The sequence below is a fragment of the Sminthopsis crassicaudata genome, chromosome 1 (genome assembly GCF_048593235.1).
Source record: "Sminthopsis crassicaudata isolate SCR6 chromosome 1, ASM4859323v1, whole genome shotgun sequence".
In the NCBI taxonomy this organism is placed as follows: Eukaryota; Metazoa; Chordata; class Mammalia; order Dasyuromorphia; family Dasyuridae; genus Sminthopsis; species Sminthopsis crassicaudata.
The window spans coordinates 632876464-632891355 of record NC_133617.1 but is presented as its reverse complement, the minus strand read 5'-3'; the positions used below and the strand labels follow the sequence as shown (position 1 = coordinate 632891355).

Below are 14892 nucleotides of genomic sequence, written 5' to 3'. Positions count from 1 at the left end.
CAAACCCATATCTGGTCTTATCAAAATCTCCAACAATTGGTTTTCTGGATTCTGTTTGAGAGATGAGGAACTTATGAGGCAACTTTTGATTAGCTTGAATTATAAAGAGATTAGTTAGATTGTGAGCTCCTTGAAATTAGGAAATGTTTTGTCTTCTTCTTTTTTTTTTTTTTTTTAATCTCTAGCACTTAGTACTATGTCTGGCCTCATGGTACATACTGTACTGAATAAATGTTTGTTGACTGACTGACTTAAGGTGAATGGAAATTTGCTTCTTTGCAACTTCTACCCAATGCTTCTGATTTTAGGTTCTGGTTTCAAGTAAAACAAATCTAGTAATTTTTCAATATGACATATTTAAAGATCCCTATTATATCCCACTAAATCTTTTTTTTTCCCCTCCAGGCTAAACATGCTCACTGTCTCTAAGTTTTATATGGCATTCTGTCTGAGTAAACATTAGCTTTTCATTATCCTTCCTAAAAAGTAGCATTCAACATTGAACAATGGTATTGTGGATATGGTCTTTTGGGGCCAGAATACAGCAGGGGCATTGTCATATCCTTTGGTCTGACTATTGTCCTATAGATTCAGCCTTTCATTATGTTAATATGATGAGCTTCTATATCACATTACAAATCTTTGTATATACCATATCTCTTGTTCATCTTTATGACTATATCTTATTATTCTATAGAGATATGTCCTCTTTACTATATTTTTAATCTAACTTGAAATTAAAGGGATTTTAGTGGTTCAGATGCATTCAAGTGCCAGTTTTGGAGTTATTGAGACCTGGATTCAAGTTCCAGTTTTGACATTTTGATTTTATGAAAATCATTGAACCTCTCAGTGACTTAGATAATTCTATGACACTAAGTTATGGATCAGGGTTCTAATCTATATCAGTAGAAAGGACTGACTTGCCAAAAATCCTATTCATCAAAGTCATACATCCAGTTAAAAATCAACTAACCAACAAACCCACAATATTGTGCTATAATCTTTCTAGCTACTTTAAAAAATGTTTCCCTGCCTCTCTGTCCTGAAAATCACACTCAATAACCTGACAATAATGATCCATCTAGAGAAATAACAAATTTTTGTTGAACCAGATGTCTCAAGTTTACTTTTTCCCCTCCAGAATCAAAATCAGTTACCTGCTCAAAAGCTGAAGGTTAGAAAAATGAAAAAGACCCATGATTAAGTGTCTATATACATATATCTATATATCTATATACATATATAGATATATCTATATATTAGCTTGTGCTATTTATTTGTGTGTGTAAGAACATAGTATCTTGATAAAAAAGACTTTAGAGGTCATCTAGCCCCCCAGTAGTGTCAAACTTAAATGAAAATATCCATGCAGGCTATATGTTTACTTAGAAAATCACAAGTCAACATTAACTATGTTATGCTATATTTTTAATTATTTAGATAAATTTCCCAATTTTTAATATGATTCAGTCTGTCCTCTGGAGGTTTACTGGCTCCTGGAGGCCTGTATAGTTGATACTTCTGCTCTAGTCCAGGAGTCCTTCATTTTAAAAAACTAGGAATCTGAGGCAGAAAGAGGTGAAATGATTCACTCAAAACATATATACTGTAGTGGCAAAATCAAAATCTGAGCCTGTATTTGATTCCATTGTCTGCATTCTTCTATAGCAAGCTGCCTCACTAGGTACTCCTTATGTGTTTGTAGAATAGCTTAGGTTAGGGTTTAGTGCTGTACCCTTGCAATTGTCTAGATTAACTTCCTAAATCCCAGTCTTGGTGCTCTATAAAAACACTCTCTATTTTATATAAACTTTAGAGTTTTAGAGATGAAAGAGGTTTTTAGAGCTATCATCTCATCTGTTTTGTTCTGAGTGTTCTGAGAAAGCAAAAGGAAACAATGTTGTTGCCTGTCCTGCTTAATAAATAGAAGCAAAGGATTATTTTTCTGGTAATTTAATAAGGTCTTAAATCTGGCTTTTTGAGAGGAGTGATTATAAAATTAATGTTCATCTTGGTGATGTTACAATTTAGCAATTCTTTTCTAATATTTTTTTTTAATCTTGGATGCCAAGTTCTGGAACAAATTTTACCAACTGAATATTTAGTTTCTAAGCAAATTTGCCTTTGACACTTGAATATTACACTTCACATAAAATGTGGTACCATCTCTGATAATGAGATTTGGGGAATTCATTCTGTCCACTGTTATCAAGATAATGGTCCCTTGAGCTCAGTTACACTGGGCTGACCATTTGATGAGACGAAGATGACATCAGGGTGTCAAAGTAATTACTATATGACAAACTCAAAGATATTGGTCTGATACAAGGTAGATAAAAGAAATGCTTCAATGGTATGTTGAAGCCAATTTGAAACAGTGCAACATTAAAATTGACAACCAGAGAATGCTAATAGTAGCAAATGATCCTGGCAGGCGATTGAGGAATGGACACCACTGGAAGTGAATGCTTTTTAAAAATGTACTTCTTAGGGAACAGGTTTTCTACGGGACAATTTCATGTTTGTTGAATTGAATTTAGGGGGGTCTCTGATGTAGTTAGGTTAATTCTCAAGAAAAAGAAACTGAATCCAGGAATTGCATATGAAAGAATTGTGAAGCAGACATATGTAGAATATTTGTCTTTCAATGTTATTAGTATAGTTTAGGAAAGGAAAGTGCAAGGAATTGTAGTCAAGTAAAAGGGCTTTTGTTCACTTATTTTTAATTATATGCCCAAAGATTGTTTGACTATTGATCAGATTAGTTTTTACCATTTCCTGATTTTTAAAAACAATTCCATCTTCATCAGATTTGAGAAGTTGGATATTTCTGGAGAACATTATTTTATTTAATTATTTGCAAAATAAATTAAAAGCTAACTCAACTCTAGATTCTAATAGGACTAGTTTGGAAAACAGAAGGGAGATATTGGGGAAAAGAGAATGATATGGAAAGAGAAAACCTAAAAGTTTCTATGTGAATTCTTAATCTGTCAGTGTTAGAATATCTGTGAACTTTGAGGGGAGTTTTATAAATAAATAACAATATTTCTTGCTTTTTATTATATCTGTATTTTCATTATGACCAATAATCTCGATGCTTTTTTTAAAAACTTTAGTTTGTATAAAAAAGGGCTTTATAGCTGCCTTAATTCTGGATATAGTAATTAGAAAATGAATATTACAAAAAATTGGCATTTGAATCTTTGAAATATTAAAATGCATTGTATATAAATAGGATATAAATATATATTTCTATATTATCTGAAGCCTTTCTGCTTCATTGTCTTTCTGTATGTTTATTATTTCATAATGAATTTGTTTTTTGAAATAGAAAAAAAATCAATGAAAAATATGAAAAATGTTTTCATTTGTCCAAGGCTAATGTTGACTTAAATAGGTCTAGGTCTTCATGGTTGACAGCTGCAGATAATTAGCTTTTTCTTCCTTAACAAAGAAAGCAAATGGAACCGCAAGACATTCATTGCCTTTTCTGTCATCATAATAATAATGTATGTATTTAACTTCTGCAGTTCCTTAAATTGATTTAGTGCTAAGCTGCCTACATTAGATATAAAGGGAGTGACAAGTGAAAGCTGCAGAGCATATTTGTGCTATAAAAGAAAGAAATGATTGACAGCAAGGTTTCTCTTTAAAATAACTAGCAATGTTGTTGAGCTTTAAAGGGGGTTAGATTTATCATTTATAACACTGTATATAGCACATTACAGAATGTTTAAAAGTGGTTGCAACTTGGTCTTATTTTTGTTTCTCTGTGTTCTTGATTTTGGAATTTAGGGGAGGAGCTCGTGACTGAAGAATAGAAGGAAATCCTTCTTCATCAATATTTTGTAATTCAGTTTAATTACCAGTATTCACAAATTATTAATCAAAATAATTTTAAATAAAAACACGCCCATTTCTAAGGAATTTTCTTCTGAGAAAATCAAAGACTCTAATTAAATACATACAGATAAAAGTATTTGGGGTGATAAACCAAGATCTATTTTTCAGTAGAAATGTATTGTCATACTTGTTTGCAATGGCATTTTCCAAAGTGGAGAAGGATGCATGTTTTTATTGATTAGTAGGATAATTTTCAAAAAGAGCTTAAAATACTAGACACTTTTGCTCCTGAGGTATATGCCTTGACAAAAATGATGTCCTTTAAAAAAGGGGATGGAGGTTTGTGGTGTTTTCAGTTTGTATTTTAGGATATATTTTGGTATTTAACAAGTTTGGTCCCCCTGGAACTCCTCCCAAGGAGTAAGGAAAGGTCCCATCTGGTCTGATATACTGGCAGCCTCTATGGTCATTAAAAAGAGCAGCATTTGACTTTATGTTCTTTTGTCTCTTGAAAAGGTGCTACTGATTTGGTTAGCAGAATTTTGGGGCTTTCTTGTTTCTGCAGTTCTAATCCTCTTTTCCCTCCCTTTTTGGAGGATGATTTAATTCTTGAAGATTAATCTTCTTATAATTATCAGTGATCTACCATTAATCCATCCTAGTTAAGAACGCTGGATGGAGTTGTGAATATAACCTTATTTTTAAGAATGTTTTTCTTAAAATAAAATAAACCTATCTTCTGTGATTGCTCACTATTTTTTCCATCCTAAATCTCCTGTCTCAGTCCCAGATAGGGAATTTAAATTTCAGTGAAATTTAAAAGGAACAAAAAGAAAAATCAAGATAAGATGGTTAATCATCTGAAAAGTACTGGTAACTTGGTAAAATCCTGGCCTTGACCTACTATTCTCTCTCTCTCTCTCTCTCTCTCTCTCTCTCTCTCTCTCTCTCTCTCTCTCTCTCTCTCTTTTTGGTCCATATTCTTAGACATTCTGAAAATAAAGTATTTATCTTTCAAAATCTACTAATAACAAAAAGCAAGGAAGATGTTAAGATCTGCATTTTTTAAGTCTTTTACATCTGTCACTTTCTTTTTTTTAGCCTTTTTTTTTATTCAAAGTATTTCACTATATCACCAGAAAAAAATTGGCATGGATTCATCAAGGAATTTTTATACCTTAGGAATACATAATTTTGCATCTAGAATAGATTTTCATTTCTTGTTGTCTCTGTATTTGATCATTATATTTTGTTGTTCTTTTATCTAATGTTGAAGAATCAGAGAATCTTGAAGTCAGAAGGGATGACCCTCAGATGCCATATATCCAAACTTTCTGAATAAAAATTCCTTCCACAATAAGCATGACTTTGATGGCATGGTGAGAGGCTAATTTGTAAAGAAGTAGCTTGGTATATAGCACATAGGACTTGAGTCAAACTAGCTAGACTTAAAATTTTATTAACCAAAGTCAGTCTGAAAAAGTCTTGTACTTCTCTGAACTTGCTTTTTCATCTATAAAATGATATTACTTCTAATACCAATTTTAGAAGGTTGTCCTAACTTATTCTGCCTAGTATTTTTAGTAACAGGCTGTAAATTCTACTCTCATAATTTTCATTTCTCTTTAGAATCACTCAGGAGCAATGTGTTAGAGTTCATTTTCTCACATTCTATAAAGTCCTCTGTCTTATCAAGAAATAGATTGTTTTCTTTTGTTTTATAATCCTTATTCAGAGATGTTTGACATTGTTTACTAGATCTGGTGACCATTGTTCCTTCTGTTGTTACTTTTGTTCATTTATCTACATATGTTCAAGATCTTTTTTTGTTCCTGAAATCTTTGACAGGTTTCCTCCCTTTCCCCACCCCCCTCCAACCTGTTGCTGTAATTTCCCCCCTATTGTTCATTTTCTGACTCCCTCCCTTCACATTATAGTTTTGTTGGGGGATATATCTCAAAGTATCTCAGCCTCTTCTCACACTGGGAAATTCAAAGTTCTTCAATCTTAGTATTTGTTCCAGGTGACTTATGGAAGGTCAGAACTGGCCCCAGTTGGAAATAACCTAAGTGGAATGCTACATATAGCACCCTCCAAACAAACAGTGTCCTGTCCCATTTTCTGATTCTTTTTTCTTTGTCCCGGCACCCTAGCTTTGCAGCATCGATCCTATGAGACTGTGACCCGTGTTGAGCTTTTGCACCTAAAGGGCTATAATTGCATTGTTAAGACCAGGGAAGATTTTTGTAGCCTGAAGCTGCAAACTTCAGCTCTGGAAAGAGATGGTATGGATTGGTTTTGCTGTAAGACTATGTCAAGTCCTAGGTCTATTAGAGAAGCCTTACTGCTGGTTATGTTGGAAGTGGGGGAGGGGTGCTGCAGGAACTTAGGCTCAGTGAGCATCAGTTTGTTTTTTTAAATCTTCTGGATCCCAAGTGTCCTAGACCATAGAGACATCTGAAGTTGTTCTATCATCTTAGATATATAATTTCTATTTAGGAGAGGTTTGAGAGATTGTAAGGATCAGAGAAAAATCTAGTCCTATACCTTATTGCTCATGTGAGATCAGGGCTATAAACTAAGCACTTTAGAAACTGTCAGATATGCAAATATGAGTTATTATGATTATAAAAAGATATTTATTGTAAAATCCTCCTAGTTGTAAGAAGCAATGTGACTTAGTGGTTAATAAAGTGACTTTAGAGATAGGAAAGGCTGGTTTTTAAATCTTATCTGTAACACGTCATCTAACTTTTCATCGTCCTATTGAACTTTATAAAACTTGAAGTTAAGTTTATATAACCATCACAACAACAAATCAAAACCTGATTGTTCTACTTATTACAAAGTATAAATGTTCACACTGAAAATTTAACAAATGGCTGAGCATTCAAGCTGGCTCCAGTACCCTGCCTACACTGATATCACAGTCCTAATTAAATCATAGGACCAGACAAAGAACAACAAAATATCTCTTCGTTGTCATAATACATTTTCAGTGTTTCTGTTGATGTTAATCCTTTTCTGAAAAGGAAACTGATCTGATCTTTTATTGTTCAACCCTAGAAGTTATGTTAGGATAGTAATGTATAGAACGCTATTCAGAATTTAAACTGTATATTTGATATCCCCATTGACTACTTGCATTATTAAAGAGATAAACCATCATTTAAAAATCCCTTATGAAACATGGTAGGAGGGAGGAACTATTATTTGTCAGAATGCATAGTTATATGTGAAACTAGACATATCTTTTGTCATTTCTTGGTCTGTTTTCTTACCTATAAAATTAAATTGGATACAGAACCGGCCTTCAAATATTTGAAAAACTTATGTAAAAGAATGTTCATTCAGTCCTTTCTCTTTCACTTTTTGTGGGCTCATCTGGGATTTTCTTGGCAAAGATACTGGAATATCACCATTTTCTTCTCTGTCTCATTTTACAGATGAGGAAACTGAGACTAACAGGATTAAGTGATTTATCAAGGGTCACACAGCTAGTAAGTATCTGAGGCCAGTTTTGAAGGCAGGAAGAAAGTCCTGACTGAAGGACCAACCTTTAACCACTATGACACCTAACTGCCCCAAAAGAGGGATTACACCTGTTGCTCTATTTGACTAAAATGGAAGTGTAATGGCTAAAATAAAAGTAGCAGAAAGCATAAAGAAACATTGTTTCATGAGTAGTAGATATGAGAATTGTCTGAAAATGTGGAATGAGCTGCTTAGTAAGTAATATGACTTCAACCCTTAGTATCTCAAACAAACCTTACCACTGTTCAGAACCTTAGGCATTTACTGAATCCTTATGGCTTTCGTTTCTTCTTCAGCAAAATAGAGCTCATAATACTTCCCTGATTAATTTTTTAGGATAATTAGTTGTGAAATTTAAATGAAGTGATATATTTTAAAATATTTTGAAAACATCAGATAATATAAAATGCATTGTATCATCACCATCATCATCACTTTATAAGATGTACTATGATAGAAGTCAAACTTTTTTCCTTTTCATTCAAAGCTCTTTATAGCTTTGTTTACTCAAACATTAGGAAATGTTTCCAAACTGTGCTAAGATAATAGGTTTTAGAATCAGAAGGAAAAACATAAATCATTTAATTTTAACACTCTTGCATCATTTTACAGATGGGGAGTCGGCAGTCAAAAGAAGTGAGTCTTTGCCAGGTTTACACAAGTTGTGAGAGTGAGGACCCAAACCTAAGTTTGCTGAGCTCCTAAATTTAGCTTTTAGCATTTACTACATAGTCTTTAAGCAAAATAAATAAATAAATAAATAAATAAATAAATAATGAAAAAAAGGTCTTTAACATCCTGTAGTATTTAGTAACTAAATTGATAACTAGGCATTTAACCATATTCACTGTTTCTTATCTCTTACTTCTCTCCCCAAGTAGATCATATAGTTTTAAGTCAGCATAGACCATTTCTTTTACTTCTTTTGTACCTCTCAAATCTTTCTCATTATTCAAAGTAAATATCTACTTCTTTAAATTCATTTATTTCTTTTAAGTATTACTGTGTACAGAAAATTGTGGTGTCTTTTAGGTTTTAGAGGGTATTTCTTGTGATTTATCCAAATTTATATGATAATGAAACATGGAAGTAATAATTACATGATTATGAAATAGAGTTTTTATTATCATTAAGTGATAACCCTGAAAATTGTGGGTTTCAGTTCTGGTGTAGTAGTGACCCTAAAAGGTAAAAGACAAGGAGAAAAGACCTATGTTCAAAACTAATTTCTCTATTATTCTTTGAATTATAAATTCATTTGAATTAATAAGTTTATATTTTAAAATATAAATGTCTCAGGAGGATATTTGTTACTAATTGATATCCTGGCATAATTAAGTTACCTTCCTCTTAACTCTACAATCATTCATATATTTAAACTTTTACTGAGTTAGGAACTACATTGATTATACATAAATTAGGAATATTCAGATAATAATCTGTGATACCTATTTAATTTCTGCAAAAATTCCAAATGTACCTCTTCCATAATTTATTTATTTATAAGGATTGTTTCTCCAAACTGTTAAAAATATAGGGATTTTTTTTTAGAGCTCAATCGATTTCCCTTTCTCCCTCTCTTCCCTCCCTCTCCCTGTCTTTATCTCTCCCTCTTCTTCTTCCTCCTTCTTCTCCCTCCCTTCCTTCCTTTCTCCCTCCCTCCCTCTCCCTCTTCCTCTTCCTCTGTCCCTTTTCCTTTCCCTCCCTTTTCCCTTTCCCTCCCTTCCCTCTCTAACCCTCTCTCTCTTCCTCTTCCTTCCTCCCTCCCTCTCTCTATCCCTCCCTCTACTTCCCTCTCTCCCTCCCTTTCTTCCTTCCTCTTCCTCTCTGTTTCTCTCTCCATCTCTGTCTCTGTCTCTCACAAACTTAGTTCTTGTAACAATTTTGTGAAACCTCAAAAGAAATATGATGACTAAGAAAGAGGATAATGGTATTTTGAACAGTAAAGGATTTGAAAGAATTCTTACATAGTACAATATAGCAATTCAAGCTAAAATGTCTAAGAAATATAAATTAGTTGTGGTCATGTAACAATATTTTATTTTGCTACTGAAATATGATATTTTCATGAGTACAAATAAAAGATACAAATAAAAGATGTAGAGAATGTGCATTCTCAAAAAAAAAAAAAAAGACAAGAATCATCATGTAGCAGAAGATAACAGAAGAATATATCAAGGATTAACCTGGTCTTTTTCATCAAATACTCAGTGTAAGGACCCTAGATGCTTTTGTGTGTGCTTTGAGATGCAGAAAGTCAAATGAGATTTAAAGAGAAATTTACCTTACCTTGCAGTTTGAAGTCATCTGCAGTTTTAATTTTTTTGAAATTGTGGCAGGTTATGATTATTCATCAAACAGAATCATGAGAAGAATACTTATGTTAAAATTGTAGTCTTATTTCTTAACAATACCAATCTTTATAGTCTCCTCTTATTGAATTCTGGGTCAAACGTGCTTTTATAAATATATATATATATATGTATATACACATATATATATATATATATATATATACTCAGTATGATAGATGGGCATATATATACACACACACACATGTATACTTATATGTGTATGTATGTATGTACACATACAAACTAATTCTACAGGATTATGCATCCCACTTTATGTCATAATCTGGGTAATAATGTATTCCCAATCCACTTGTTTTTTGCTAGGCCAATCCAGAGTGATGTATATATCTCATTGAGGAGGCCTTTAAAGTGTTAAAGGGCTAGATGCCATCCACAAACAGGAGCATCTGGACATTTGGTATCATCATCTATAGGGAATCCTTCTAATCCAACACAAGTGTTTGTTAAGCATCATCTCCTAGGGAATCTTCCATGATACTGGGGAACAGCTTTGGTGAGCATATATCTCTTTTATGTCTCCCTTGATATTGATATTTAGAGAACTTAAGATGATAAAAGAACTAAGGGAAGCATGCAAAATATATTGAATATATAAGAAATATGTTCAGAACATACTGAAAACTATATAAAGATTATATTGGCAATATATTATGAAGGGGCATTATGGAATAGAAAATTCTTAGACTTAATAGTCTGAAGACTTAAGTTCACATTACAGCTATTGGCTCTTTAATTTGACTCTTTTTTCATCTGTGTAATGAGAAGTTAGACTAAATGAATTCTATTGATCTCTTCTAATTTTAAAGTCTAATTTATGAATCAAAAAGTTTTTTAAAATTTCTATCAGCAAACATAGTATGATGAAATTGCATATATGTCAATGTTTAAATGGCAAAAGAATAGGAAATTCATCTAATTGTGTTCTATTTGGTTTTGTAAGCCAAATAACCATGTAACAAAAAAAATTTATTAGAATTGAGAAATTCAGAAGCCCCCTAAAAAGTTGAAATTACAGGAAGGCAGGATTTCATAGAATGTTTAAATATATCCTTTTATTTTTTTCTTCTTAAATCAGTTCTGAAGTTGGAATGTTTCTCCTGTGTAAATTTTCTAAATGTCCACCTCACAGTAGATACCACCTACATAATAACATAAGATACAACAGTATATGTAAATAAATCATTAAAGGATTTGTTGATGGTATGTGTTATTTCATCCCATGAGTTGCATATGTGCTTATTTACTATTTGTAACAGTATAAAAGTAATTCTAGATATTTTGTATGAAGTGTAGCAGTAAAACTGGGTTTGTTATTCAGAGTTGTTTTGATTTGCATTTCTCTAATCAAAAGTTATATGCCTATAGATAGCTTTGATTTCTTCATATGAAAATGCATTTTCATGTTCTTTTACCATTTATCAACTGAGGAATGGCTTGTAGTCTTAATAAATTTTATTCAGTTCTCTATATATTTGAGAAACATAACCTTTATCAGAGATGCTTTCTGTAAAGGGACATAGTCAGACTTATGGGTTAGTGAAAATCATTTCAGCAGCTATATAGAAACTAGAATAAATATGGAAAAATGAAACATAATCTAATTAAATTATTGGCTCAATCATTGGTGACAAGAGGATTGAAAAGTATCATGACTAAGTGAGTGGAAAGAAAATGGGGAGATTTTGTGAAACACTAGTGAAATGTAAAGCCATATGAATCAGACAGTTACATATTTAGGAGAGTATGGGACAGATGGGTCTGCTCTGGAAACTCTAGATAAACTGACTTGAGGATATCTGGGAAAGGTGGAAATATAATCAACTGAATGAATTTAGGAAAGTTGTCATTTTGTGTTCTTATTTCTCATAAATTCACTTCATGTTTGAATAATGTTTTTGTTTTTTTTTTCTGATTTGTCCAGATACTCCTCAAAATGAAGGAAATGGTTTTGCTTCCTTGTTTTTGATAGGCTAATATTTTAATTTTCAACTTGTCATTAAATGACATAGCTATTGACTCAAATGCTCAGTAGGAAAGAAGGATTATTAAAATTTCTGTAATTCAAAATGTAAACATAAATGAGGCCTCTGGGCACTGCATTAGAGAGATGATTGGACCTGAAATCTGGAAAACTTGAGTTCAAATCCAATCACATATCTGAAACACTAGATGCAGGACTATGGACAAGTCACCTGACAACCTTAAAACATTATATATAGCATTAGCTAGTATTGATAATAAAATAAATATTTTATAATGTGGTATTTATAGTTATTCAATCAATTTTGATTAAATTAATACTTTGTAATTCATAAAATCTAATTGATAAAAATACATATTTTTATATTACTCTAATTGAACTTCAACTTCAAGGTACCTTTTTTTCTCTTTAATACAAATGTTTATAATGCTTATCTTCCCATTAGCTTATGGTTTGACAATGATATTTACCACACATAAGGCTGAAATGATTTAAAATATCTGTTAATGATTAGTCAGACCATCATCATATCATGAACATTAATATTGGCTTTTACATAACACATAAAAATTTGTATTTTGTTTTTCATAGTTCTTATTTGACCCTCACAATAACTTTGTGGGTATGGGTACAAGTAGTATTATGCACATTTTCCATATGAGTTACACTGAAGTTTAAAAAAATTATCTTTTACCCAATGAAGTCACACAACTAGTACATAAGACTTAGATCTATGTCTTCCTCCTTGTATGATTTCCTGCTATCCATATTATACCATACTTCTCAAATGTGAGATTTTAATTTTAAACATAATTAAGATAGTTATATTTTTATTGAAGCTTTTTATTTGCAAGGATAATTTTTTAACATTGACCCTTGAAAAACCTTGTGTTCTAATCCCCCCCTTCCCTTCTCCTCTCCCCTAGATGGTAAGTAATCCAATATATGTTAATCATTGTATATGTAAACCCAATATAGGCATACATATTTGTACAATTATCTTGCTGCAGAAGAAAAATCAGATCAAAAAGGGGAAAATGAGAAAGAAAATAAAATTCAGGCAAACAACAACAACAAAGTGAAAATGATATGTTGTGATCCACACTCAGTTCCCACAGTCCTGTAGATTCTCATCATCACAAGATCATTAGAACTGGCCTGAATCATCTCATTGTTGAGAAGAGCCACAACCATCAGAACTGATCATTGTGTAATCATGGATATTGCCGTATACAATGATCTTCTGGTTCTGCTCATTTCACTTAAAATCATATAAATCTCTCCAGGCCTCTCTGAAATCATCCCACTGATCATTTTTTATAGAATAAAAATATTCCATAACATTCATATATTATAACTTATTCAGCCATTTTCCAACTGATGGGCATCCACTCAGTTTCCAGTTTCTTGTCACTACAAAAAGGGTTGCCACAAACATTTTTGCATATGTGGGTCCCTTTCTCTCCTTTAAGATCTCTTAGAAACACTGCTGGATCAAAGGGTATGCACAGTTTGATAATCCTTTGAGCATAGTTCCAAATCACTCTCTAGAATGGTTGGATCTGTTCATAATTCTACCAACAATATATTAGTGTCCCAGTTTTCCTACATCCCCTCCAACATTTATCATCTTTTCAAGATAGTTGTTTTTTATATGCAGTTTTATTGGTGTTTTATTTTTACATCATAGATTTTTTTTGATATACTTGTCTTTTCTCTCTCTCCCCTACTGAGCCTTCCCTTTCAACAAAGAAAAAATTCAGTAAAATTGAATGCATACACAACACTCTATCAATATTTCCTTCCCTCTTCAAAAAAATGGAAAGTAGTACTTTTCCTTAGCTTTTCCCTGAGTCTACAATTGGTCGTTATTAGTTATATTGAATTCAGTTTCCTTTGACTGTTAGAAAGCAAGTTTTATTAGGTAAGATTTCAAAGGAATTTTTTTTTTTTTTTTTTTTTTTTTTTTGAGGCTGGGGTTAAGGGACTTGCCCAGGGTCACACAGCTAGGAAGTGTTAAGTGTCTGAGATCAGATTTGAACTCTAGTCCTCCTGAATTCAGGGCTGGTGCTCTATCCACTGCGCCACCTAGCTGCCCACTCAAAGGAAATTTTTGAAAATTACTCCCACCTTTATGAAATAAGCTTAGACAGTGAGATTTACATCCTCTCCTGAATTCCACTTATTTCATTCATCCATACATGATAGATCTCCCTGTTTCAATGCAATCTTCTTATTCAAAAGACATAGAGGAAATGTTGAGAGGAGCTAGAACTTAACTGAACAGATTTCCTAGAAGAGATTATAATATGACTAGTTAAATAACAGATGACCTACTTATTAACCTAGGTATTGAAAAAATGAAATCTAGAAGCAAAGTTCAAGATAACAAATTGAAAAATCAAAACAAATCATACATGCTGGACACTCAGAATAATCTTAAGTAAATTTGCTTATGCATTTGGAAAATATCTCCTTTTGTGTGATGTATTTCTTGCCCCAAAGTTTTTGTATTTTAATCTTTCCATTGAAAAGTGCCAAACTCCTATTTCTAGGCATCAGACTAATTCCATTATCATCCTCATTTAACTATCATATTTCAGGGGGAAAATGATTGCATTTAATGCAGTTTAAAATTGCTTCTCCTTTTTTTGTTCCCTTTAAAGCCAACTCCACTGCCATAGATTATTTGAAGATATTACTGTATATGCTTTGGAGTTTTTGCTGTGTTTAAAAATGCATTTTAGTTCTTCCTTTGAGAAGAACCTTTTCAGCATAAATCAAAATGTTATTGCTATAATGAGACAGCATTGTAGAAGAGAATTACAAAGGTGTGAACTTCTTTTCTTTTTATCTGCATATATAAGGCATTAATTTCATAGATGAAGGGCCTATGTACATGTGAACAGGGTTATTTAGGGAAAGCATATTCTTCATGAATAAGTAGTGCTTTGTTTTCACACAGTGGATTGCTTTAAAACATTTTTTACATAGTTAAAATAAATTTTCCATTACTAAAAGTAGTCCCTAAAGCTTTTTACATTTTTAACCTTTTCAAAACTTTGCCATTTTGAAAAGAATTTTGACATTAAATAGCAGTGTCCAATAGAAGTCTAACTTTATTCTGTCACAGAGAACTCCAAACTAATATGT

General features: G+C 32.2%; 1 protein-coding gene across 8 annotated transcripts in view; it reads left to right on the top strand.

Annotated features, from left to right (window-relative positions):
- The window catches only part of RFX3 (regulatory factor X3), a 316948-nt gene that overhangs the window by 65170 nt on the left and 236886 nt on the right, over positions 1-14892 (top strand). For 4 of the 8 annotated variants that reach the window (XM_074282832.1, XM_074282831.1, XM_074282830.1 and 1 more), the window contains exon 2: positions 10062-10251. The exons of the other annotated variants lie outside the window; for them this stretch is intronic. In XM_074282832.1, coding sequence (XP_074138933.1) covers positions 10230-10251 — 22 coding nt within the window. In that variant the 5' untranslated portion in view covers positions 10062-10229. The remainder of the gene's footprint in view (positions 1-10061; positions 10252-14892) is intronic. 8 annotated transcript variants of the gene reach the window in all.